The sequence below is a fragment of the Eutrema salsugineum genome, unplaced genomic scaffold (genome assembly GCF_000478725.1).
Source record: "Eutrema salsugineum unplaced genomic scaffold, Eutsalg1_0 scaffold_15, whole genome shotgun sequence".
NCBI lineage: Eukaryota > Viridiplantae > Streptophyta > Magnoliopsida > Brassicales > Brassicaceae > Eutrema > Eutrema salsugineum.
The window spans coordinates 251,908-277,935 of record NW_006256867.1 but is presented as its reverse complement, the minus strand read 5'-3'; the positions used below and the strand labels follow the sequence as shown (position 1 = coordinate 277,935).

General features: G+C 40.4%; 5 protein-coding genes across 8 annotated transcripts; 2 read left to right on the top strand and 3 right to left on the bottom strand.

The window, feature by feature from the left end:
• Positions 1 to 25: 25 nt before the first annotated feature.
• Positions 26 to 1,555, bottom strand: LOC18021877. Its single transcript, XM_006404541.2, has 5 exons — positions 1,119 to 1,555; positions 962 to 1,026; positions 822 to 882; positions 349 to 495; positions 26 to 262 (listed from the first exon to the last, which is right to left on the bottom strand). Exons 1-5 carry the CDS (start codon positions 1,399 to 1,401, stop codon positions 183 to 185), a joined length of 636 nt encoding a protein of 211 aa, XP_006404604.1. The 5' UTR covers positions 1,402 to 1,555; the 3' UTR covers positions 26 to 182.
• A 163-nt stretch (positions 1,556 to 1,718) lies between these two features.
• On the bottom strand, positions 1,719 to 5,410 carry LOC18021876 (phosphatidylinositol/phosphatidylcholine transfer protein SFH8). Its single transcript, XM_006404540.2, has 11 exons — positions 5,096 to 5,410; positions 4,354 to 4,769; positions 3,998 to 4,264; positions 3,812 to 3,889; positions 3,602 to 3,703; positions 3,459 to 3,508; positions 3,243 to 3,342; positions 3,046 to 3,144; positions 2,853 to 2,966; positions 2,581 to 2,710; positions 1,719 to 2,376 (listed from the first exon to the last, which is right to left on the bottom strand). The coding sequence occupies exons 1-11, from the start codon at positions 5,127 to 5,129 to the stop codon at positions 1,847 to 1,849; spliced, it is 1,920 nt and encodes a 639-aa protein (XP_006404603.1). The 5' UTR covers positions 5,130 to 5,410; the 3' UTR covers positions 1,719 to 1,846.
• A 3,177-nt stretch (positions 5,411 to 8,587) lies between these two features.
• LOC112088173 lies at positions 8,588 to 11,335 on the top strand. The gene has a single exon (XM_024158452.1). The coding sequence runs from the start codon at positions 8,588 to 8,590 to the stop codon at positions 11,333 to 11,335; it is 2,748 nt and encodes a 915-aa protein (XP_024014220.1).
• Positions 11,336 to 16,990: 5,655 nt separating this feature from the next.
• LOC112088133 lies at positions 16,991 to 19,393 on the bottom strand. Of its 3 annotated transcripts, none has more exons than XM_024158307.1 (9): positions 19,161 to 19,393; positions 18,646 to 18,744; positions 18,420 to 18,574; positions 18,266 to 18,329; positions 17,944 to 18,188; positions 17,596 to 17,869; positions 17,401 to 17,487; positions 17,188 to 17,231; positions 16,991 to 17,093 (listed from the first exon to the last, which is right to left on the bottom strand). In XM_024158307.1, coding segments are annotated over exons 2-7 (789 nt in total). In that variant the 5' UTR covers positions 18,695 to 18,744; positions 19,161 to 19,393; the 3' UTR covers positions 16,991 to 17,093; positions 17,188 to 17,231; positions 17,401 to 17,485. The 3 variants fall into 3 exon arrangements, with proteins under 3 accessions (XP_024014075.1, XP_024014073.1, XP_024014074.1); XM_024158305.1 differs by having other exon boundaries at positions 16,991 to 17,081; XM_024158306.1 differs by having other exon boundaries at positions 16,991 to 17,081; positions 18,646 to 18,698.
• Positions 19,394 to 19,500: 107 nt separating this feature from the next.
• Positions 19,501 to 22,169, top strand: LOC18021874 (chaperone protein dnaJ 10). Of its 2 annotated transcripts, none has more exons than XM_024158560.1 (10): positions 19,501 to 19,788; positions 20,063 to 20,151; positions 20,233 to 20,292; positions 20,385 to 20,467; positions 20,558 to 20,723; positions 20,837 to 20,966; positions 21,101 to 21,259; positions 21,353 to 21,531; positions 21,639 to 21,737; positions 21,877 to 22,169. In XM_024158560.1, the coding sequence occupies exons 2-10, from the start codon at positions 20,065 to 20,067 to the stop codon at positions 21,970 to 21,972; spliced, it is 1,059 nt and encodes a 352-aa protein (XP_024014328.1). In that variant the 5' UTR covers positions 19,501 to 19,788; positions 20,063 to 20,064; the 3' UTR covers positions 21,973 to 22,169. The 2 variants fall into 2 exon arrangements, with proteins under 2 accessions (XP_024014328.1, XP_006404601.1); XM_006404538.2 differs by having other exon boundaries at positions 19,502 to 19,788; positions 21,639 to 21,719.
• Positions 22,170 to 26,028: the final 3,859 nt, after the last annotated feature.

Below are 26,028 nucleotides of genomic sequence, written 5' to 3'. Positions count from 1 at the left end.
GTAACGTTCTAAAACAAAAACAATATAAATGCTGTAATACTATGTAAAAAGTATTGATTATATATAAATGATGATAAATCTATATTATATGTACCCATAGCTCAACAATGTTGAAGAACAAGTGGGTATTCTGCAAAAAAAAAAAAAAAAAAGAAAACAGGGCAAATTGATTTCAGGTTTTGTTACTCTGCAGCCGGTTTCTCAGAGGATTCTTTACTATCTTGGAGCTTGAAAACACGGAAAATGGCTAGATTTGTATCTCCTGCAAAAATCATAACAGAGTGAATGTATTACTATCGATCTTTAATGTTGCGTAGAGATGAACAAAAAAGAAAATTGGGCGTTTACCAAAGGTGATACGGGTTCCGGGGAAGGCAGGAGAGGCAACACCAGGAATTAGACGTTTGTCTTCAATGAATGTACCATTTGTGCTGTTCATGTCCGTTACAAGAAGGTTGTCTCCTTTTGTATCGATTGTGGCATGTACTCCCGATACTGCGTTTTTTTTTTATAAAAAAAGAATACACAACAACTTGAGTGGTTAATCCGGATTAATAATCTACAATAAGAAACAAAACTTTACTCTTTAAGTCTTAATGTACGAAGCAAAAATAAACAGTCTAAAAAACCAAACTTTCCGAAAACAGAACCGAATTCGGATTAGAATGATCCTACATTTTTCCATAACCTAAAGGAAAAAAGATATACTTGATCACAACAACTCGAAACTTGCACTAAAACCAAAACTATATACCAAACTATACATCTAAATTCACTCAGATATACAAATGTATAAAATACACACAAGAACAGAGGAATACCGGTGGCCACGGGAATGACTACGTCAGCCTTTTCTGGTAGCCGCCCGACAGTAACTTGGCCCTGCTCAAAAACCACTTTCAGGAGCTTTTGTAAAAACCCATATCAATCATAACTTTTTGGGTTTTGTATAATTTCTTACCGAAGAGATCTCGAAAGGAGCAGGCATGTCCACTTTGTAACCAATGTGTCTTGTGTCTCCATCTCCTGCAAGTTTACAATATTTCATTCTGAATCAAACATAGACTTCTCAGAAAAAAGCTCATTTGAGTTGAAAATTTGTAGATGCTTTACTCTACCAACTGGTTGGAGAAGCCACCGTTCTCCTCCGGCACCGGAAGTTGGGGATTGATTCTCATCCAAGGAGGCGCGTGTTGTTCTAATCACCGGCGCGTGAGTTCTCGGTTTCTTTTTCGCACTGAAGCTAATACTACTCAGCCGCTCAATCTCTTTCAAGCAATTGACTGAAACTACAGCTCCATTTAGGTTCCTCTTACTCTTTCCGTTTAAACAGAACACTGATGATGATGATGATATTGACAACTTGACCCGAGAGCACATTTGGGATAATGTTATCTCCATTTTTTCTTATGAAAAAACAAAGAGAAAAACTCTAGATGTAGATCATTAAGGTAAAGAAAAACGGAGAAAACGGAAGATGATGTACAGAAAAAAACCAAAAAGAACAAATCTTTCAAGAGATAATCACTTTATGGATCTGTGGCCAACATAAAATGCATCTGGATAACAAAATCTTGATATATGATTTTTTTAAAAAAACAAAAAAAGACAGAATTTTTGATAAATACTTTTTTTTGGTTCTGCATTAACAAGTTTACAAATTTCACATGGCTATAGAATAAACTTACAGATATATAACGCCTTGCTCATTATCACGGAAGGAAAAGTTCTCTCTGTAATTAGCTTTAAACATCAAATTAGATAAAGAGTTTTGTTTTATCTTGCAAATTAAGGACGTGGTGTGAAGGAGAAAGAAAGGTTTTTTTTTTCTTCTTCGTTTTGCTTTTCAAAAGCAAAAAAGATGCTTCTTCTTCTTCTTCATCTTCTGGAATTGAGCTTCTTCTTGACGATCAATGTAAGCAAGCAACTCTTCCTGTCTCATTAGAGCTTCATAAAGCGCTTTCTTAGTAGCTATGAGCTCTGCTTCGAGTGCGTCTACTCTGCAAACGGCTGCGTTCAACAGTTCTTCTTTCTCGTAAGGCATCTCACAAGGCTTTGATTGTAGGGTCCCGATTTTGTCCTCTAGCTCGGTTAGTTTCTTCATCACAGAAGTTAGGAGCTCGGTTTCTGTGAGATCAGGTACTGGAGAAGGAGGACGAGACTCCTCTTGAACTCCTCCACCATTAGAACCGAGCTCTGTTGCGTTTCCTTCGGTTTGTAGTTGGGAAGCAGTGGTTGCTGGAAGTTTCTTGATCACACGGAAAGATACTGTGCGGAAGAATCTGAAAACCGCCATCACGAATGCCATGAACATTACTAGGACTCGAGCTCGGATGCCTTCAGGGTCCTTTGGAACCGAGGGAGACATTAAAGCCCCTGAAGAAGACAGATCATTAGATTAAGTTCACCAAACAAGGATATTGCATCCATTAAGCTCTGTTTTCCCATGTATATATATAAGCCAACTCAAAAACAATCCTAATAAGAAAAGGAATCCTAATGTAAATATAAATCTGATTTCCTCCCAGTATTTGGTGCTAAAAAACCGGAGCCTACTTCTACAAAAAGCATATAACTAACCTTTTGAGGCCACTCTCTGGATGGCAGGTTTCACCTTCCAGGTTGCATCAACGGCTTTGTCAACCATTGGTACATACTCATCATAGCCCGGAAAACTACCAGCCAAGCTCGTTTCACCCGCTATCTTTGCCTGCAAAGAATAAATACTTTTAATAACCACATTTTTGTTTGCATGCAAAATAACAGATACAATTGGAATCTAATAACAGCCATAGATAAACATCTGCACAATCCAGAATCTGAAATGTAATAGGTAATAAACAAAAGTTTACCTCTTCACGAACAGGTGTCAACCGGAGATGAGAGAAACTCTTTATAGCCTTTGGAGACCCGATATCTTCGGCATCAGATCCAGACTCCGCAGTGGAAGTGTCACTTCCCTTTATCTGTATTTATGACAGAGTCAGAGTTTAGCACTCAGCTAAGTTATAGATTGCCTAGTTCTAGAATTCAATAACTACATACCCATGGATATGATGGTTTCGCATAAGCAATGACTTTCCCCTCACTGTTCAAAACTTTCACCACCTGCTTCGCCCGATGTGCTCCCCCATGAAGCACCATCTGAAGAAAAGAAAAAAAAAAGAGAAGATAAACAGCTGCGTCAGCTTCAAAACTGGGACAATGTAAAAGGCAGAAAAGAGATGAGTCAATCAAATGACCTTCACAATTTCCGGGTTTTTCCAAGGTCCCTTGTCAGAAAGCATGCAACCACCTTGATCTGCGCAAGTACATGTACCTCCCAAGAACTCAGGCAACTCGCTGAAAAAAGTAAAGTAACCGTTTTGGACATAAGCAAAAACCCATGCAGCTTCCGCAGAAGAATCAAACAAAAATCCAGAGGAGAAAAAAGTATAAAAAAGTTACGGTTTACATACTTGACATCAATGACTTCAAGCAATTTGCTCTGGTACTTGTATCCGAGTACCTACATTACAACGGAATAGTCCAGATTGAATACCATATTATGGAAAGCAACTCTTCTAATAGAAATATAACCAGATAATTTAGATTATCATACATGAATTTTAGAAGATGTTTTTGGGTCTAGAAAACTCTTAACAGTGTTCCAGAGCAGCCTAAATCCAGGCCCTGCATTGATAATAAACATTTGGTGGAGAGTCTGCAGAAATTAACACAAAGCCGAGATTAGCATATGATCGAATAATCCTTCAATATATCGTAGACACAGAGGATATTAGATGTCTTAGAAGCTCCAACTAAAAATTACCTCAGGATAATTGTCTCCATCAATCTTTTGTAATCGTGTGATAAGCTCCCGAGCTGACTTTGTGAAGTTTTTCAATCCCTGAATACAACAAAAAGGCATGAGAAACAAAAAAAAACTCATCTCACAACGCCCTGGATATCAAATTTTTGAGTAGAAAAATAACATCAAGAAATTGTAGGAAATTACCACTCCCTGAACATCTAGAATAGTTGTGTTCGAATCAATATGCTTCTTTGCAGCAATTGTGCAGGAAGGAAACTTGATCATAAAGCTCCTCTCAAACTCCTTTACATGATACCTTACATACCGATCCATGTTTGTAACTTGCATGAGTCTGTTAGGATCAACTTTCCCCAGCCTTTCAATGTATATAGGCCTGCCTTCTTTGTCAACACCGTGGTAACCGTGTGGGTAATATTTCAAAACTTCATTAATCTCTTCGAAATCAAAATCCTGTTGAGACAAACATAATGATTAAAAAACATGAACTTGTTGAATCCGAAACAAGGGCAAACACAATCTTGAGTTAAAAAGTAGCATACCTGAAGAATGGTATCAGTGCCAAATTCTTTCCTCCACTGAATCATATCAGCCCACATGTGCTTTGCTCTCTCAATGTCAAATTTCCTCGCTTTCAAGAACCTCAGCATCATGTGATAGTCATCGTGTCTATTGGGAAGCAGCTCATCCATTAACAATGCTTGTCGAAACGCATCAACGGCCTGTAGCTCCTCGACATCACGCACATCTTCAATGGAGACAGAACTGACTCGGCCATCACTTTTTCTTCTTCCGCTCTTTTTCTTGAGAGAGTGCTTGAACTTAGTAGATGCATTAATGGCTTTCTTCTTCAAAGAACCAATCCTGGTTCTCCTCTCATCCTCAGAATTCTCAAAGTCTGACTTTCGTTCCTTTCTCTCATCACTGCTCAAGAATCCCTCAAAACCTGTAGTGAAACCTGTTGGATTTGATGAAACTCATAAGCTGTCGTTTGAACTATTTGCATTAGCTCAACGAAACAATATTGAAGAATCTACAAGAACAAAGCAGCAGAGTAGGTGAATTTACATTATCACTACGTCAGCTTTAAAAACCTAAACTTAACACACGACAAAGCAAAAGACACGAAATTTATTGATTCCCATTGTCAATGTCAATCCTCAGATTTATTCCAATTCAGAGTTTAGGCTACAGTAAACCCTAGAAAGAAAATAAGGGGAAACTTCCCAGAAACATCGAATGATCCAAAGAAGATAAACGGAAACAACAGATCAGATCTCTTACATGGTCTTGCGAATCGATCAAGTGGACCTGACATCTTAAATTTCTTCGGCTAAAAAAAACCGAAAAATCTTCGGATTCCTTTGATCTCTCCCAAATCTTCGAGAAGATGGCTGATTTACGAATCAATGCACCAGCGAAAGAAAAGAAAAAAACCTTTTTCCAGCGAATCTATCTACCTCTCACATTAACAAGAAACCCCAGAAAAATCGCTAAAAAAATTAACGAGAGAGAAGATAAACAAATTGAGAGACAAAAATGGATTAGAATCCGGAACGAACTAGGGACTTTCTCAGTTTCTCCTCACCTAAAATGCCTCTACTTTCATTTCTTTAATATTTTTTTTGTTGTATTTGCCCGTTATTAATGAATACCCAAACTGTTACATTCGTTTCCATTTTGGGCCCCATACTTTTTGTCTTTCAATCTTTATCCCCAATTTAAGATTTCATTTTTTCACCCAGTGTTTGTTTGTTTAAAAACTTTTTAAGTAATACTAAATTACTATCATTGTTATATTGATTATATTTTCATAATATGGTGTACTAAAAAAGAAAAAAAAATGAAAATTTCACACTTTTGTATAATAATGTGATATATTATATATCGTCAAAAACTATTTTTTAATAGAAACTGAGGTAAATTTTGTAACCAAAACTAGTTGTAGTACAAATATAAAGAGTAGGCATTTGTGTTGGGTGTGTTTGAATAATATAAAAACTAGGAGAAAGTGCAGAGATATTTGATTTTGTTTTCAACCGAGAAAGATATGACGTTCATTAATAGCCTTAAGTAATAAATTTAACGGATCTACGGACTATAGATCCTGTAAACCAAACCGTAAACCTGGTTTGGTTGACTGACACAGAAAAAAATTAAAAAAGAAATTAAAGTAATTTTGTTTTAAGAAAAAACAAATAATAATTAGCCGACAAAACGACAACAAATTAGGGGTATGAAGAAAAATATTCTTTGCACTATGACCCCACTTAATTTGGATCAATTGGAACCATACCAAAATTATAATTTGGATTCTTCTCAACATCGGCACATAATATTAAATCAAAATCTGTTAGAGTTTTAAGCTAATAATGGGCCTATCAGATAATTTGAATGAAAGAGAACATTTTTTAATTGTCCATCATCAAATTATGATATGTCATTTTTACTTTGAAGTTTTTCCTAAAGTTACTATCATCTTTTTTGAAAAAAACTGTTGAAAAGTTGTATTCTATTATTTTTAAAAAAATTATACGAAAAAGTGTTTGATTTTAATATTGTCCACAGCGTTTTATATGAGCAATTGAGCATAGGTAGAGAGGCTATGGAGGAAATTGTGAATCGTTCATTAATAAGGGGCCAGAGTGAAATTTTACTCCTTACCCCCATACAGTGGGATCCGCATAACACGTGGTAGATTGCGGAGGATTGATCACACAGAATAATCCCATTGTATGTAGTTGGAACAAAATACAATTTTCAAGTACATACGGAGCAATTAAAGGAAGGGTCAACGGTCGTTAAAGGCCTTCCCATTGTATGTAGTTGGAAAATCTATTATTTAATTGCAAGCTTTCACAATCATCAAGAAAGTTTCGAGTTTAACCAAAGTATTAGAAGGTTCACTAATTGATTGATCTAAACCAGCAAGAATATTGACTTTTAAAAAAGTATTGTGCCATGTTTTAGACTTTGTTGATGCAATGATCAATTGAGTCATGATTGGTTAGTACTGTCTGGTAGAATTTTAATCAATCATTGAAAAAATTCAACAAAACAACATTATTACTCAAATCAATAAAACAACTTAAAGAGATTGAGAAATTTAATAGAATAATAATAAGATTATAACTGGATAATAGATATTTTAAGTTTTTTTTTTTTAAACCGGATTTTGTCAAGTAAATCCTAAACACAATCACTCTTATACAAAGCCCAGTAATCGTCATCATCTCCACTGTTGGAACTTTGGTCGTTCTCGGCTTCTGCACCGTCTGATTCCTTACCTTCAGGTTCAGCATCACCAACTTTCTCTGTTTTTTTCCTGCAAAAACTACAAAGTTTAAATAAAAATGATCATTTTCTAGAATGGCTTCTGAGTAATCCAAACCACTTCGCACAAACAAAACCGGGCTTAAAACAAAACCAAAACCAAGCCACGAACAAAACCGGTTTTTTCAGGTTGCATTGGAGAAAACCCAATGCGTGTACGATGAAATGAGTTAAGTACCAACTACTTACATCCTCGGGAACATTATTTGTCTCTGCCTCTGCTTCTGTGGCTCCCTCACCCACAGTTTCGACTTCATCATCTTCATCTTTAGCTTCAGCTTCCTGTGCAGCAGCCTCTTGTTGAAGCTTCTTAATCACGTTTTGGTAATGAGTATGATCTGCAGAGGAGAAAGAAACCAAAATCTGATAAATCATTACAGGTTAAATTTCTTGCCAAAGAAAATAAGTTCAATGGATATATGTAGAGAGAGAGAATATCACGTTTGGAGCGACTTGATAGAGCATCATTAAGATTCAATGGATGCTTTCGTTCTTCCATTTTGTATTTTAGCTTCATCTATTGACGCGACTTGTTAGGAAACAGTTGTTGCAACATCGAGAGATTGCTCCCAAACTCGCGAATTCCCTAAGAGAGATATTTCAGTGATCCTCTTAGTATCACGGAAAACGCAAAACCTCCATTGGTAGAAGCATCAGGGATAAAGGCTCATCAGTTTTTACCTCATAAAACAGTTCGGTGTCTTGTTTTGACCAACGTGATCTGGAAGTCTTGTGCATGAAGCTTTGATAATTAACCGGAGAGTCTGGCTTAACTCTGCTAGTTTCTTGACTTTCTCTGTACTCATCTGAATCGAAGTTCTCTGTGTCATCTTGAGAATACTTGTTGTAAGATCCAAGTTTTGGATGGTGTGTGACACACAAAGATGACGTGGACAGAAGAGCTTTGTGGGAGTGACGTGGCAGTAACTGATTGGACGACTCAAGGAGATTTCGTGAGGAGCAAGCAGGATTGCGATGAAAGGATATTTGGAAGATCTGATACTGAAGAATCATAGAAGATCTCAACAAAAGGAAAGTGTATATTCACTAGCTGTGTAATGCAAAGTGGTATATATACGGGAGTCTAACCTAGGGATTGGGTTAGCACTTTAGAAGAATTATTGAGAGAGTTCACAAGAAAACTAGAGAGAGCATTAGGTTTCTTGGTGAGTGTTCTAAGTGTGTGCAGCACAACTGTTGTTGTGTTATACTTGGGTAGATTAGGAATTGGTCAGTGTCGAGTTGCTTGTTAAGCAAGGTCGTGTAATTCTGATTAGACAGATCTTGAATAGATTGTCTAAGCGATTTCTAATAAAAGGCAAAAGGTTTTTGCAATTCTATTGTGTGCTACACAAGTCTCTGTTTCACCGGTTCTACATTTGGTATCAGAGCGGAACACCTTTAGGCTTAACGCCTTCTTACAGGTGGAGGTCCTAAGACGAAATGGAGACTACTAAGTATATTGCTGTGCGGAAACCACTGCGTCTTGATGCTGGAAACTTTGGTCACTGGAAAGCTCACATGAGGCATGTGATCCGAGGAATTGATGAGGATGCATGGACTGCAGTGGAAGAAGGGTGGACTGCTCCGGTTATTGCTACAGTCGGCGACGATGGAATCACTAAGAACTACCCCAAACCAAAGAACACATGGACAGATGTTGAGAAGAATGCTTCAAAATTCAACTCGAAGGCCATCAATGCTATCTGTGAAGCAGTTGAGCTGGATGAATTCAGTCTGATACAAGGGTGCTCATCTGCTAAGGAAGCATGGGATATATTGGTGAATCATTTTGAGGGAGATACGAGTGTGAAGCGATCGAGACTGGATCATCTGGCTTCTCAATTCGAAAATCTCAGGATGGAAAAGGATGAGTCGATCACTAGTTTCACCACAAAGATCAGCACTCTTGCAAATGAAGCGTTTGTTCTTGGGAAAAAGTACAAAGACAAAAAGCTTGTCAAGAAGCTCCTCCGATGTCTTCCACCTAAGTATGCAGCACAGAAGACAGTGGTAAAGTATTCCATGGATTCAGATGACATGAAGTTTGACACGCTGGTTGGCATGCTCAAGGCCGAAGAATTGGAAGCTACGGCAGATGAAAAGGTCAAACAGAAAGATCTGGCATTTGCAGCTACAACTGAAAATGACAGAGTGAGTCAGATGGAGGAGCAGCTAAGTCTGTTAGCTAAGAACTTCAATAAGATGGTGAAACGGGTAGAGAAAGGACAGAACAAGTCCTCCAGGTTTCAGAAAACTGATTCAGACAGAGGAAACTCTCGCAACTTCCGTTCTGATGGGGATCGAACAGGTAGGAAAAAGGAGATGCAGTGTCATGAGTGCGAAGGTTATGGACATTTCAGAAATGAATGTCCACTAACTAAGCGGAAAGAACTTAAGTGCACTGAATGCAGAGGTTTTGGCCATATGCGAAGTGAATGTCCAAATGGATCCAGATCAAAAGAGAAATCACTCGTGGCTTTGGGTGAGTCTGAGTCTGAAAGTGAAGAGGAAGAAGATGACGAAAATCAAATGCTGAACTTTGTTGCATTTGTGGCGACTGGTGACAAAGACGACAAGGAAGAGATTCAGCAGGTCATGGACTCAGAAAGTGACGATGAGGATGTGGAGTTTGATGCCAAGGTTGAATACCGAAAACTGTATGACAACTGGGTTCAGCTGAGCAAAGATAATCTTCAGCTGATAAAGGATAAGGCAATGATGAAAGCGCAAATTAACATCCTTGAAATGGAGAAAGATCCAGTGGAGGATGTCTTGGAGAAAATTGAGAATCTCAAAGATGAGAAAATCAATTTAGATGCTCTGAAGGCTGAAAAAATCAAGAATCAGGAACTGGAAATTAAACTCGAGAATTTGAGGGAAGTTTGCAGGCTAGAAAAAGATAAGAGCATCAATCTTCAGTCTCAACTAACTGAAAATCATAAAAAGATAAGGATGTTGAACACAGGTGCGGAGAATCTTGATCAAATCCTTTCCATGGGCTTACCTCCCAAGAAGAACTGGGGTCTGGGATATGAAGGTGCTGTTGGGAACAGTGGAACTGCATATGGAAACATGTCTAACTTTGTCCATGGAGGTACATCCCGAAGTGAGCTTGTCCAAGTGGAACCTGAGCCTATTGGAGAAAGCTTGGTACAGGTTAAGGAGAATCATCCTCAAGCGAATCAGACTCAGAAGGCACATCAAGGTACGAATGCCAATCAAGTTCCTGTGAAACGTGCTAAACACACCAAACCATGTTGTTTCTTCTGCAAGAAACCAGGGCACAAAAAATTCAGATGCTACAAGTTCAGGAACAAGATCAGAAGCGCATGGAGACGAAATGTTGCGTATCTGGAGCCTAAGCAATGGGGTAAAGTGTGGATTGACAAGCGCGATCTGTATGGAACACCGTCACCAAGAACAATACCTGCAGAAGTTGTCTTTGATCATGCTCAAGAAGAAGGGGTTGCAGAAGTGGTTTGTAATTCCGCTTCAAAGGAGGCAACAACTGTAGTTGTGTGCAATCTTGCACGAATTCAGTTTGAAGAAACCAACCACATAGCCAATGTGGCCTACACGTCATCTCAAGGACATGTAGGTGATGCTTGGTACTTTGACAGTGGATGTTCAAGACACATGACCGGGAATTGTGACCTGTTTGACACAATCAGCATTGTCAAAGCTGGAAATGTTACATTCGGTGATGGAGGACAAGGAAAAATACAAGGAGTAGGGAACTTGGAGAGAGACGATCAACCCCAACTCTTGAATGTTTTCTATGTCCGCGGTCTCAAAGCAAATCTCATCAGTGTGAGCCAATTGTGTGACGAAGGGCTTAAAGTTATCTTCACCCGTGTGGATTGCAAAGCAGTGGATGAAAATGGAAACATTGTTCTTCTGGGCATCAGGTCAGGGAATAATTGTTACATGTGGAGTCAGTCCGATCAATGTCTTTCAGCAAGAGAATCACACATGGAACTGTGGCACAAGAGACTCGGTCATATGAACACTCATGGACTAAGTCGTCTTGTAAAAGCTGAGGCAATAAGAGGAATACCAGAACTGGGTGCTCCAGGAGATAGTGTGTGTGAAGCATGCAACCGTGGGAAACAGATTAAGGTACAACACAAGGCAGTCTCCGAAAAATCAGGTCAAAGAAAGTTCTCGAACTCATCCATATGGATCTAATGGGTCCTGTTCAGACTGAGAGCATTGGAGGAAGAAGATACATTTTTGTATTGGTTGACGACTTCTCAAGATTTACCTGGGTGAGGTTTCTGCGTGCAAAATCTGAAGCAACCAATAGCTTCAAGATCTTGGCTCTTCAGCTATAAACTGAGAAAGGGAACATTGTGCAAATTAGAAGCGACCATGGAGGGGAGTTCCAGAATGAGCTGTTTGAACAATTCTGCAACAGCCAGGGAATCAGACATCAATACTCTACCCCAAGAACCCCACAGCAGAATGGGGTAGTTGAAAGAAAGAATCGAACTTTGCAAGAGATGGCGAGGGCCATGATGCTGGGTAATAATGTTCCAACTAGATTCTGGGCTGAGGCCATTAATACGGCATGTTACATCATCAATCGAGTCTATGTGAAGCCAGGGACCAAGACTACTCCATATGAAATCTGGAATGGTCGAACACCGAATGTGAACTACTTTCATGTGTTTGGGTGTGTGTGTTACATACTTAATGACAAAGACAATCTGGGAAAGTTTGATTCCAGAAGTGATGTAGGTATGTTCCTTGGTTATTCGACACATAGCAGAGCCTTTCGAGTCTACAATCAACGTACCAGAATGATTTCTGATGCCATCAATGTTGTCTTTGATGACAAAAGCAGTTATTCTGTGGATGAGATTGCCTCTGCTCCATTGTGTGACTCAGAAGTTCATATAGAGGAGAGCCTTATCGAGGACACCAAGGATGAAGTGATTCAAGATGTAGAGGTGGCTGACGAACCTCAAGTCCCAGTTCAGGTTCATAGAAATCACTCTCCAAACGATCTAATTGGTAACCTGGATGAGAGAAGAGTCACACGTGGTAAGAAGATTGATTTCAAAGAGCTGGCAAAATTGGCTTGTTTCATCTCCTTTGTTGAACCAAGTACTGTGATCGAAGCCTTGAATGATGAATTCTGGGTAGCTGCATGTCATGAGGAGTTAGAGCAGTTTGTTCGACTAGATGTCTGGGATCTAGTTCCAAAACCATCCCACGTGAATGTAGTTGGTACTAAATGGATCTTCAAAAATAAAACTGATGAAGATGGGAATGGCATTCGAAACAAGGCAAGACTGGTTGCTCAGGGGTATTCTCAGATAGAGGGAGTTGACTTCGATGAAACATTTGCTCCTGTGGCACGCCTTGAATCCATTCGGTTACTCTTTGGGATCGCATGTAAACTCAAAATCAAGCTCTACCAGATGGATGTGAAGAGTGCCTTTCTCAATGGGATTCTGCAGGAAGAGGTATATGTGGCTCAACCTAAAGGCTTCGAAGATCCACAGTTTCCAAACCATGTATACAAGCTGAAGAGAGCCTTATATGGATTGAAACAGACTCCAAGGGCATGGTATGAGAGACTCACTCAGTTTCTTCTTCATGCTGGATATCTGAGGGGAAGTGTTGATAACACCCTGTTCATTAAAGTTGAGAGGTCTGAGCTTCTGGTGGTTCAAATATATGTTGATGACATCATTTTTGGAGGAACTCACCAAGACCTTGTGGATACCTTTGTCAAAACCATGACAAAGGAGTTTCAAATGAGCATGGTTGGAGAACTGAGCTACTTTCTTGGCCTTCAGGTTAAACAATCCAATGATGAGATTTTTGTGTCTCAAAGCACATATGCTCGGAACCTGGTCAAGAGATTCGAGATGGAGACCTGCAAAGTTGCCAAAACTCCAATGAGTACAACCAGCAAACTGTCAAGAGATGAAGAAGGTGAGAAAGTGAGTGAGAAGCTCTACAGGGCAATGATCGAAAGCCTACTTTATCTGACAGCTAGGCGACCTGATATGTGTCTCAGCGTGGGTCTGTGTGCTCATTACCAAGCATGTCCTCGCCAGTCACACTTGACTGCGGTCAAGCGGATCATCAAATACGTACGAGGTACGCTGGACTATGGTTTGTTTTACACCACTGAGACTAACACAAATCTTGCAGGCTTTTGTGATGCAGATTGGACAGGTTGTCTTGATGATCGGAAGAGCACATCTGGAGGATGTTTCTTTCTGGGTAACAATGTGGTTTCGTGGCACTGTAAAAAACAGAATTGCGTCTCTCTTTCCACAGCAGAGGCGGAATACATTGCACTTGGAAGCTCTTGCACACAACTCTTATGGATGCGACAAATGCTGGCTGACTACGGTATTCAAAATGACCCTTTTCTTGTGCATTGTGATAACAAAAGTGCCATAGATCTGACGAAAAATCCTGTCCAACATTCTCGCACCAAGCATGTAGATATTAGGCATCACTTTGTCAGGGACTTAGTTGAGGAGAAACTTGTCATCATCGAGCATGTAGCATCTGAGCACCAACTTGCGGATATCTTCACAAAACCTCTTGATCTCAATACTTTTCTGTATCTTAGAAAGGCGTTGGGAATCTGTGAACATTAAATTCATATCTGTAGAGGTGATTATCAAGGTGTATGTTTTTTGTACAGTTTTGTCTGTGTTAACACCTCTTGTTGAGTAAGTTCTGTGTCAGGGAATGGTCTGTGTGTAATCCAGGGCGTGTGCAAGGATGATACGTTGCCATGATGAGCGTCACTCATACTGGATTGAGATGCTACCACATTTCAGTCTGGTTATGATCACTGACAAGAATGGTTGAACATGGATATGGGCTGGGTGTCATGTGCTAAGGGGAGTAATTCTATGCCTGTCAAGGGTCGTTTCCAGTAGTGTGTGAATGCGCCTCAACTGAGGGATGGCAGCACAAATGAATAGACAGTAACAACAACTGGGACACAATCCGCTAATGCTTCATGCTCTCTTGCGGAAATAAAAAAAAAAAAAAAAAAAAAAAGGATGTGTGAATGCTCCTTGGCTAAGGGTACGCAGCACATGCACTATGTTAAACACAGTCTTGTCAAAATGTCCTTATTGTTGTCATGGCATAGTACCCCCTGAATCCGATGGCGAAGTGGACACGTGACTCATCTATCTCATACCCATGTTCCACACAAACCTCATTCCATCTGCCATAAACGTCTGGATCGCACCGGGACATCTCCTGCTCAGAATGAGTGAGGTGAAAGCACTTCAGCTGAAGGAATGGCTGCCTCACTTGCTCACGAGTTGATTTCTTGCTTCTTTCCTTCAATCTGCCACCTTTGGTAATCACCTCTCCCTATGTGAGCTGTAAATAAGAGTTTTTTTTCCGCATTAATTCTGCATTTTGGTGTTTAGGTGTTGGTTTGCCTAAGTGATGTTCATGGGTCACTCGATCACAGTTTCTATGTGATGTCCTGTATGTTACTCATGCTTGGGTTTGTATCACTCTGTGGATTTTTTTTGGGCCTCTAGCCCATTGTTATCGGGCTTATCTTGTCTCTGAGTGTGTGTTAGGTCATGCTACGGTTTCCCGCTTGAATATATGCTTTGCTGACGTTTGGTGTGCCATCAAACCCTAACCGTGTGCGACGCAATCCTCTCCAATTTCACACCGTGTCCATCTCTGAGCTCGATCTATGTCTCGCCGTACACGATCTCAAGCCTCCAAGCTGATGGAGTCTGCAATTGCGGCCTCTCGTCGGGAACCTGACGACAATGACACCCTTGCCTCCGCTCTCCGCCGTCAATCTGCCAAGAAGAAGACGAGCAAACGCCATGGCAAGTCTGTCGTCGTCGTGTCTGATGACGAAGACCGCAGCTCCGACTCCAGTCGCTCCTCTCAGCCTCCGCCGCACTTCGAAGATCCTGCAGATTTGTTCTCCAATCCCGTTGCTGAATCTGGTGATGAGGAGATGCTTGATGGGTCTGGTGATGAGCGAGAGGGTCCTCCTAACTCATATGTCGATCTTGAGTCTCGCTATCGCGCTAATCGTGAGACTACGCTGGCTCGCGACCGCATGCAACCCGAGCTCGCTCGTCCTCTTCGATACTCTCGCGACAACTTTGCTTCCGCTGCCGCTCGTGAGAGGTATGATTCCCTCCGGCTTCGCTCGTTTCATGACCAGAAGTTTCTTCCTTTGGATGACTCTCAGCTCGTCGGAGTGCGCCGCCTCTTGGATGCCGTGAAAATGACCTACACGGTTCTGGACGTTGAACCGTATCGGCCTACTGTGGTTCACGAATTCTATGCCAATTTGCCGGATTTGGAGTATCGTAATGGGATTAATCTGGTGTTCATCCGTGGTGAGATGTATGAGTTCACGCCTGATATCATCAATCGGATGTTTCTGTTGGATGAGAATTCTCCGACTGGAGACTGGGATCAGATGAATATTGATGAGGCTGTCCAGGTTGTCTCCGGTGGAAGGAAACATCGGTGGGAAGGGTTTGCGTCCAAACATCTCAAACCAGAGTATGGGGTTCTCTACAAGCTCTGTTGCAGGAATTGGATTCCTTCCTCCAACCATACCACGATGGTAAAGGATCGAGTGAAGTTCGTGGCCTCTCTCATTCGTGGTCATCAGCTCAATTTTGGCCGTCTGGTGTATGATCAGATCGTCGCTATTGCGCGTACTCCGGAGTCGGTGAATCTCAAGCTGATGTTCCCCAACCTCATTCATCAGATGCTGTTGTTTCAACGCATCATTCTTGGACATCGTGGCGATCTACCAATGCAAGGATTTCCTCTACGGATCACCTTGGACAAGAAAGCTGGGAAAGGTTCTGAGGATGAGGGTCCGCCTACTCTTCCCACCTTGGCTGCGGATCTCGATCAACTTGCCCGTTGGATACGCCGCATTCAGCTCCGTCTCAAAGGTAAGTGCTCTTGATTTTCCTTCTTGGTCCTTGCTTTCTCGTTTTTTTTCTCTAAATGTGCATTCAAGCAGGGGGAGAATATGGGACATCGGCCTCGTCATGTGATCATGTTATGGAATCTGACACTGAGGGGGAGCAGCAGGAAGAGGAAGAGGGAGATGATGACGAGTGATTGAGTTATCGTTGTTTTGATGTTGTTGGTTGTTTAGGTTGAATTTTCTGGTTGTTATGTTGGCACCACATGTGTGTGTTTGACTCTTATTTTCTCCTCGTTTTTTTTAAAGAACTTATGGATGAATTTGGAATGACGATGCCTTGCTTTGATCTTATCTTGGATTTGTGTGTATGCTTGGCTATTGCTTGTGTGCGTGCTGTTTTGGTCATGGTTCTTGCAGGGAGCTTGAATTGACACATTCAGACAAAAAGGGGGAGAATGTAAGATCCAAGTTTTGGATGGTGTGTGACACACAAAGATGACGTGGACAGAAGAGCTTTGTGGGAGTGACGTGGCAGTAACTGATTGGACGACTCAAGGAGATTTCGTGAGGAGCAAGCAGGATTGCGATGAAAGGATATTTGGAAGATCTGATACTGAAGAATCATAGAAGATCTCAACAAAAGGAAAGTGTATATTCACTAGCTGTGTAATGCAAAGTGGTATATATACGGGAGTCTAACCTAGGGATTGGGTTAGCACTTTAGAAGAATTATTGAGAGAGTTCACAAGAAAACTAGAGAGAGCATTAGGTTTCTTGGTGAGTGTTCTAAGTGTGTGCAGCACAACTGTTGTTGTGTTATACTTGGGTAGATTAGGAATTGGTCAGTGTCGAGTTGCTTATTAAGCAAAGTCGTGTAATTCTGATTAGACAGATCTTGAATAGATTGTCTAAGCGATTTCTAATAAAAGGCAAAAGGTTTTTGCAATTCTATTGTGTGCTACACAAGTCTCTGTTTCACCGGTTCTACACTTGTTATCAGATGCTTTGCTAGTACTGCATGAAACACTTAAGCAAATGAAATAAAAAATCTAAAACATCGGGTGACTCTCACTTTTTCTTGCAAATACAAACAAGAAAAGCTGAAAAACGAAATGCGTACCTTTCTTGGGTCTGAGATCCTTCTCTTCTTTTTGCTTCCTTTTTCTGCATATGAACAAATAAATATCAATGCCAATACCTATAGCTAGAAAGTTCCATAAGATCTACTTCATATAATATTTCTTGTCTGAATCATTCAGGTCAGGCCCAGTGAATAGTAACAGCAACACATGCAGATAATGTCATCCAAAAATGATAAAAGAGGGTGTCTTACCTCTAACCATTCTTTATAATCAACAAGCCGGAGCAAGTCTTTAATAGGCAAGAATCGGATTTCATCATCAGGGATTTCAAGTAATTCCTTCTCCACAGGTAGATGAAAAGAGAGAGAGAGAGAAAAGCAAAACAGAAATCAACACAATGAAAGAGTCAGTTACAGCATGATACTTAAGTAAGAAGTTGCAGTTACATGTTCTCTTCTGTCGAGGAGTAGAATGCTTGAACTTCTTCTTCTGAGGTTCTTGGCTACATTGATTTGGTTCGTCACTGGTTTTCTTCCGCTTTTGAGCAGCTCTACTTTTCTCTGCTTCAGCTCTCCTTGACTTGCGCACATTTCTTTCTCTTCCAGATTGTTCTTCTGCAATACAACCATTTTCTCCTGCAACTGTGTTGCTACTAGCAGATTCAACCCGGTCCTCGTGTTCCAATCCACGAGAAGAATTTCTGGCAGCCATCTCAGGAACCTAAGGAAAGGATTACAATAACATATATGGCCACTTAACATCCTAAGTGGAAATGTTATCTAAAATATTGTTACCGTTTTTTGAGAAACTTGGGGAAATATTTCTTCATGTAAATCTGCATAAGAGTTAGCATTCATAATGATAGCTTCATCTCTTGGCTCATCCCCATTCACAGTATCACTAGGGCCTGTTGATAAATCAACAATCTCTTCAGTAGAGTGATGAGGCTCACATGCTTCTTTGTTCACACCGTGATTCTGTTCTTCAATCACATTGCCGTGGAGTTTCCGCTTTGGTTTGAGCTTTTCAGTATGTTGGCCTAGACGCAGAGAAAGAGATTACAAGACAGTAAACTACAATATAGATCCAGTTTTAAGCTATCATTCTCTCACATACCATTTGCATTGCTGCCCTCCTGTACAATGTTAAAAGTTTCCATGTCTACAAGTTCTTCTTCTTCCTGAGAGGAGCATAGGTTATTGCAAAATTAGTTCCAGGTCACAGCAAAGAAGACACATCAGTGTCAGAAACTGTAAGTAAATGCTCACACCTCTGGTAGCAACATTTCTGTAGCTTGTGTTATGGGATCATCAAGAAATGCAGGCGTATCACTGGCATCGGTAGAGAGTGTTCGGGATGTAGAAACAGAGGCTTGCTTCCTCAACCGTTGTCTAGGATTTGGCTTAAACTTTGCACCAGCCCTAGCTGTCCACATTTCAGTTAAAAAAAAGTAAACTCATGATCTTATAGTGCTTTAACGATAAAATAAAACCCACCAGCAGTTGCAGCAAGATCCGAGGATTTGTCATCGAAATATATATCCATGAGCCTGTTTATGATTCAACACACTCTCTCAGTCCTTAGAAGAAGCTAAGCTGGCATGACCATTTGATAGAAGACAAAAGGATTGACCACCATTAGCATCTTATTAACAATTAGAACCACGTTGAGAAATTTCTAGATCAATGAGATATGTTTTAAGAGATATCAAAATAGTAATAGTTTGTTACTTAAGTTACTAACCAAATAATCACGGAATCAAGAACACTTTGCAACAAAATCTTGGCAAGAAAAATATTAGAAATTGATCCAGAGCAATGGGTTTCCGATTTTAGTCATTGTGAAACATAATCAAAACATTCTAGCGCAAATTTGTGTTTTGGCTGACTGGTTTTCCAATAAGCACAAAATGAATTAGAAGGCTCTGGTTTCTCATATAGGTATATAAGCAAAGTTATCCTAACAAATTTCAAAAATTTCGGTGAGAAAGAGAATCGCAGACTTCATTTACCTTGAAATCTCGAAAAAATTCAGTGAATCGTAGAATCGTAGTCCCTAGGGTTTACGCTCACAGAAACTAGGGTTCCAACGATCGAGAAGATGAGGGGAGATAGATGGATGCTCTTCTTTAAAGAAAAAATACAGCTTCAACAAAAGCATCTACGGCGTAGTGATTTCTGTCTGTTTTGGAGAGCTCTAGATCCCAGTTCGATTCTCCTGAAACGCCAATCTTTTTTTTTTTTATACCAAATTAAGTCTGTTTAGCGTTTAGATGGCGGTTTGATAAAAAGATTTATATACCCTTTGGTAGAAGCTTCGCCGGCGCAAACATTGAAAAAGCTCAAGCATCAGATTTTCCTCGTAATATCAGAAACCAAAAACACGGTTCAGTAGGAAGATTCTCGGACACGTGTACGGTTCGGACACGGTCACACGTTTCGACTTTCTTCGTAACCGAATCAATGCTTGTCCCTTTTCTTTACAAGGAAACTAGAGAAACAGCACCAAAACCTTCTCTTTTTTTTTTTTTTTTTGTTTACACGTTGTATATATTCTTCTTACTCGTCTTCTTATTAAAGACCAAAATTTTTCTCGACGAGAGATCGATTTGTGCCCCCATTTACAAATCTGCACGACCAGTAAGTTTCTGCCTTTCGCTCTGTTCTTATGTCTAGATTCATGATCTCGCGACTCTGGTTTTCCCAAATTTTGATCCTTAATTCTGGGTTTTTAAATGAAAGATCTGGAATTTCGATGATCGTTGTTTATTCCCGCTAGCCACAAGAGAAATGCCGAAATGGGAAAATAAATCATAAAAACATTTCCGTACACATTTAAACCATTCAAGCGTGTTCTTATAATTGCGATCGAATTTACAAAAACTTCGTCTTGATTTGTGTTTGGTTTCACAAGGTATGGTGAAGGAGAATGAGTATTATGAGATCTTAGGCGTCAAAACTGATGCTTCAGAGGCTGAGATTAAAAAGGCTTACTACTTAAAAGTAAGTCATTTTCCTTTTTAGTTTTTGTTTATCTTATCATCAAATCAAATCAAATCCTTATGTAGTTTGATTTCAATTCAGGCAAGGAAAGTTCATCCAGACAAGAACCCTGGAGATCCTCAAGCTGCTAAAAACTTTCAGGTGAATTAATTAAGAGATGATTAGGTGTTTTTGTCACATTGTTACTGTCTCTTGGGTTTCTCACATTTCTTGAACGGTTGTGTAATGAAAAGGTATTAGGCGAGGCTTATCAGGTTTTGAGCAATCCGGAGAAGCGAGCAGCTTATGACAAATATGGCAAAGAAGGTGTTCAACAGTAAGTGTTTGGTCTCTTTTTAAAAAAAAAAAAAAACTCTGTATCTACCATTTTTAGTTGAGAATGATTTTAATTTTTTTTCTTTTTCAGGGATGCAATGGTTGATCCTGCAGCTGTATTTGGTATGCTATTCGGAAGCGAAGTCTTTGAAGAATACGTTGGGCAGCTTGCACTCGCTTATTTGGCATCTATCGAAGCCGATTTAGAATCATATGAGCCTGAAATCAGAAAGCAAATGCTGCAAGACAAGATCAAGGTACATTAGTTTGCCTCTACATATATATATATATATATATATATTTATAGTTCTGTTTAATGCCTTAGATGTTTGCTTTTCTCTATGTATATAAACGTGGGAAATGTGTGCAGGCTCTGCAGAAGGAGAGGGAAGACAAGCTTGCAGCTACGTTGAAAAACAAACTCGAACCATTTGTGGAAGGAAGAAGCGATGAATTTATCGAATGGGCAAATGAAGAGGCAAAGCGGCTTTCTTCTGCTGGTAAAAAAACCCTCCACAATTTTTCATTTACCTGTAAAAGAAGGTCTTTTGGCTCCTAAGAGACAAGAAAGGTGCAAACTTCATAGAAACCGAAAAGATCTTTTTTTTCATAATTTTTGCTATTGACTGTTCAGGTTTCGGTGAGGCGATGATGCATACAATTGGCTACATTTACACAAGAAAAGCCGCTAAAGAAATCGGGAAAGACAAACGATTTATGAAAGTGCCGTTCTTAGCTGAATGGGTGCGTGACAAAGGCCACCATATGAAATCTCAAGTGATGGCTGCTTCTGGTAAGTAAAAGAAACTGCAGATAACCGGAATCTTTTGGTTTTCTAAACCGAAGATTACTTTGGATGATTTTTGTTTCTCGATGATCTGTATAGGTGCGGTTTCGTTACTTCAGTTACAGGATGAAGTGAACAAGTTAAATGAACACCAAGGAGAGCACAAAGAGGAGCATATTCAGAAAGCCATTGAAGCTAAAATGGATGCTTTGCTTCAATCTCTTTGGCAAATCAATGTTCTCGACATCGAATCCACTCTGTCTCATGTCTGCCAATCTGTAAGATACTAAGATTCATCTTGTACATTACATGAACATCTCTGTAGTAATAAGTAATTAATAACTGTTATTTGTCTTGTCTCTCTCTCTCTCTCACAAACACACAGGTGCTTAAAGATCCAAGTGTTTCGAAGGATGTCCTTCGAGCACGAGCCACAGGACTGAGGAAACTTGGAACGATCTTCCAGGTGAGCAAAAACAAAAGGGTTCGTAACTCAAAACATAACAGAAAAGATCATTGGGTTTTAGATTGAAGATTATTGCTTTGAATCTTGAGCACCAAAATATAAAATTTGAAAAAAACATTGTAATTTTTTGGACTGGGAATCTGTTTTTCTTTTTAAGGGTGCTAAGAAGCCGTACACCAGAGGAAGTAGCTTGCGTCAAGAAAAATCCGCCGTGAAACTGGACACCGGAGGTTCTTCGAAGGCGACGTCTTGAAACTCCGATCACCCGTCATTGGACGCAGCAGAAAACAGACAAACCATAATTTATTTTTTCTTTTTCTTTTGCTATTGGTTGAAAGTTGGATTTGTCCTTTGTTATTATGTTCCTCAGTTTTGTAGAGATTGTTTTTGAAGGTCAAAGTTTTTGTCCTGTGTAGATGATTCATCAATAGATCAACCGAACTTATTAAATCGGAGTTTCTGATGTTTTGGTTGCAATTTTTTTGAGTCTTTTAATTGAAATAAATAAAAATAAAAATGTATGCGACTGATGTGAAGAAAAATACAAAGGCATTATATCCAAACTGAACACTCAAATTTCACTGTTTCTGTTAGATTGCATCATGTTTTTGATATTTATATGTAATGGTTGTAATTTATAAATTGATTCACACCTTGTAAACTCTGTATTGAGCTTGCCGGGTTAAAATAATAATTGTTCAGAACACTAGTGCTTATTACTGTTGTGAAAACTTAGAAACTTTATTAATTACTGGAATGTATATATAGAGTACATAGGGAATCTAGGTTAAGTACAATGCCCTGATGGGTTTAATGGGCCGGTATAAGAGTCCATATATGATATGTGTTATAACACTCCCCCTTGGACGAGTGAACCGGGTCAGCTACTCAATCGGGATTTCGATAATACGCTGGGGAATGTTGCCTCATTAAAACCTTACCAGGAAAAACCCAGTGGGACAAAACCATGGTGAAGGAAAAAGAGTACAACACACATTACTCCCCCTGATTGTAGCATCACTGCAGATCTCTAAGTCTATACATTCCTATCTGTTTGACGAGCTTCCGGTGTGTTGAAGTAGGCAATGATTTGGTGAAGAGATCAGCTGAATTCTCACTGGATCGGACCTGCTGAACGCTGAGAGTGCCGTCCTTCTGCCAGTCTGAGGTTGAGAAGAACTTCGGTAGAATGTGCTTCGTCCGATCTCCTTTGATATATCCTTCCTTGAGCTGAGCTATGCATGCCGCGTTGTCTTCATACATCACCGTGGGCTGTGTGTCTTCGTCCATACCACAATCTCTGCGGATGTGCTGAGTCATGGAGCGCAGCCAGACGCATTCCCTACTAGCCTCATGAATGGCTAGGATTTCAGCATGGTTTGATGAAGTGGCAGTGAGTGTCTGCTTCATTGATCTCCAAGAGATGGCTGTTCCTCCATGCGTAAAAACGTAGCCAGTTTGAGACTTGGCAGTGTGCGGATCTGATAGATATCCTGCATCGGCGAAGCCGACTAACCCATCTTTATTTTGGTTAGTATAGAAGAGTCCTAAGTCTTGAGTACCTCGAAGGTATCTTAGGAGATGTTTTATACCGTTCCAGTGCCTCTGAGTTGGAGATGAACTATATCGAGCGAGGAGGTTCACGGCGAAACATATGTCTGGTCTAGTGTGACTAGCCAGATACATTAACGCTCCTACAGCACTGAGGTATGGCTTTTCAGGACCAAGGATTTCTTCATCATCCTTTTTGGGACCAAGAGGGTCATCACTTAAGCTTCTAACTACCATTGGGCTGGTCAATGTGTGAGCTTGGTCCATATTAAATCGCTTGAGTACCTTTTCGATATAAGCCGATTGATGCACAAGGATTCCTCCTTTGATGTACTCAAGTTGTAATCCCAAACAGTACTTTGTTTTGCCTAGGTCTTTCATTTCGAATTCTGCTTTTAAGCAGTCGACTGTTTGGGAGATCTCACCAGATGTTCCGAGGATGTTTAGATCATCCACGTATACTGCTATGATTACAAATCCTTTGTTTGAGTACTTCTTGATGAAGATGCATGGACTGATGGGGTCATTTTTGTAGCCTTCTTTGATGAGGTAATCGCTGAGGCGGTTGTACCACATACGCCCACTTTGTTTCAGTCCATACAAGGATTTGTTCAGCCTGATGCAGTATTGATCTCGAGATGCATTTTTGTCTTTTAGTTCAATGCCATCTGGGAGTCTCATATATATTTCGTTGTCCAGGGGCCCATAGAGATATGCGGTTACAACATCCATTAACCGCAGATCAAGATTTTCTCTTATGGCCAGACTTATGAGGAATCGGAATGTTGTTGCATCCACCACTGGAGAATAAGTCTCCTCATAATCGATTCCGGGTCTCTGTGAGAATCCTTGTGCTACAAGCCGTGCTTTGTATCGAACGACTTCACCGAGTTCGTTCCTTTTGCGCACAAAGACCCATTTGTGGCCCACTGGCTTGATGTGTGATGGGGTCCGGATGATCGGACCGAACACGTTTCTGAGTTTGAGACTCTTTAACTCCACGTTTATGGCTTCTTTCCATTTTAGCCAATCTGTTCGATGTGTACACTGTGTTATTGATGTGGGTTCTAGATCCTCTTGCGTGAGCGCAACATCAAGTGCTACTTTGTATGCAAAGAGTGCATTTAAGTCGACTTCTTTTCGATTCCATTGTATTCCGGACATATTGTAATTGATGGAGATCTCATTGTTATCTTCTGAACCTGGAGATTCGGCGTCCCGAACTTCCATTGAGGGTTCATTAGATTGAGTCTCAGCCGCGGCTATGTCTGATATTGCAGGAATCCCGGTTTCGGTTATTGCACCTTTCTTTGATTTCCGGGGATTCTTATCTTTGGAACCGAGAGGTCTGCCCCGTTTGAGACGTGGTGCAGACTCTGTAGCAACTTGGGTCTGTCCCGTTGGGACAGCTATTCGTACTGGTGCATTACAAGCTGGGATGTACGATTTGGTTACTTTGGTCGGGTCAGCAAAGGAATCTGGCAATTGATTAGCTAGCTTTTGATAATGAATAATCTTTTGGATCTCTGAATCACATTCTAGAGTCCGAGGATCTTGCCAATTTAATGATGTTTGATTCCATGAAAGATCTTTGACCAGCTTGTTTGTCTCACCACCTAAAGAGGGATATACCGATTCATCGAATTGGCAATCCGCATATCTGGCCTTGAAGAGATCTCCAGTGGTTGGCTCGAGATATCTTATGATGGTGGGAGAGTCAAAACCAACATATATTCCCATCCTTCTTTGAGGTCCCATTTTGGTTCGATGTGGTGGAGCAATGGGTACATATACTGAACACCCAAATGTTTTGAGATGGGAGATGTCTGGCTCATGACCCGAGAGTAGTTGGGATGGGGAATATTTGTGTTCACTAGATGGCCGGATGCGTATGAGTTCAGCAGCATGTAATACTGCATGTCCCCATGCTGAGGCCGGGAGCTTTGATCTCATGAGTAATGGTCGAGCTATCCATTGAATGCGTTTAATGAATGATTCAGCCAATCCATTTTGAGTATGGACATGTGCTACAGGATGTTCCACGGTTACCCCCATGGCCATACAGTAGTCATTAAATGCTTGTGAGGTAAATTCACCAGCATTGTCAAGGCGGATAGTCTTTAGTGGGAAGTCAGGGAAATGGGCCCGCAATTTTATGATTTGGGCCAAGAACCTAGCGAAGACTTGGTTCCGAGAGGACAAGAGACAAACATATGACCAACGGGTCGATGCGTCTATAAGGACCATGAAGTACCGGAATGGTCCGGAAGATGGATGTATAGGTCCACAGATATCGCCCTGGATTCTTTCTAGGAAATGAAGTGTTTGTTTAGAGATTTTAACTGGTGAAGGCCGAGTGATCAATTTGCCTTGAGAACAAGCTGTGCACATGAGGTGTTGAGGATAAGCTCGGTTTTCTTTGAGGGTATGCCCTTGAGAGTTTTGAATTAGTTTACGCATCATATTTGCACCGGGATGACCGAGCCGGTCCTGCCAAATAGTATAATCAGTAAACCGGGCTTTGAGAGTGGTATTAGCTTCAATCATACTGACTTTAGCATGGTAAAGTCCAGTAGAGAGCGCGGGTATGGTTTCGAGGATTTGTTTATGGCCGTCTACGGTTTTAGTGACTAGGAGGGATTCTTTGTTCCCTTGACCTTGGGTTTCTATGTGGAAACCATTCTGTCTTATATCCTTGAAGCTCAGAAGATTTCTCTTCGAACTAGGAGAATATAGAGCATCTGGTATTTCAAGTTGT

Bases quoted from the DNA above. Each gene is read 5' to 3' on its own strand.
- LOC112088173 (XM_024158452.1), top strand. From the start codon at position 8,588: ATGGAGACTACTAAGTATATTGCTGTGCGGAAACCACTGCGTCTTGAT.
- LOC112088133 (XM_024158307.1), bottom strand. From the start codon at position 18,694: ATGGATATATATTTCGATGACAAATCCTCGGATCTTGCTGCAACTGCT. The intron at 18,330-18,419 runs GTGTGAGCATTT...TGCTCCTCTCAG, and splicing joins CAGAAATGTTGCTACCAGAG to GAAGAAGAAGAACTTGTAGA. The intron at 18,189-18,265 runs GTATGTGAGAGA...CTCTGCGTCTAG, and splicing joins GGAGGGCAGCAATGCAAATG to GCCAACATACTGAAAAGCTC.
- LOC18021874 (XM_024158560.1), top strand. From the start codon at position 20,065: ATGGTGAAGGAGAATGAGTATTATGAGATCTTAGGCGTCAAAACTGAT. The intron at 20,152-20,232 runs GTAAGTCATTTT...ATTTCAATTCAG, and splicing joins AAAAGGCTTACTACTTAAAA to GCAAGGAAAGTTCATCCAGA. The intron at 21,260-21,352 runs GTAAGTAAAAGA...TGATCTGTATAG, and splicing joins TCAAGTGATGGCTGCTTCTG to GTGCGGTTTCGTTACTTCAG.
- LOC18021877 (XM_006404541.2), bottom strand. From the start codon at position 1,401: ATGGAGATAACATTATCCCAAATGTGCTCTCGGGTCAAGTTGTCAATA. The intron at 883-961 runs GTAAGAAATTAT...GTTTTTGAGCAG, and splicing joins CTCCTTTCGAGATCTCTTCG to GGCCAAGTTACTGTCGGGCG. The intron at 496-821 runs GTATTCCTCTGT...AAAAAAACGCAG, and splicing joins AGTCATTCCCGTGGCCACCG to TATCGGGAGTACATGCCACA.
- LOC18021876 (XM_006404540.2), bottom strand. From the start codon at position 5,129: ATGTCAGGTCCACTTGATCGATTCGCAAGACCAT. The intron at 4,265-4,353 runs GTATGCTACTTT...TTGTCTCAACAG, and splicing joins GCACTGATACCATTCTTCAG to GATTTTGATTTCGAAGAGAT. The intron at 3,890-3,997 runs GTAATTTCCTAC...TGTTGTATTCAG, and splicing joins TTCTAGATGTTCAGGGAGTG to GGATTGAAAAACTTCACAAA.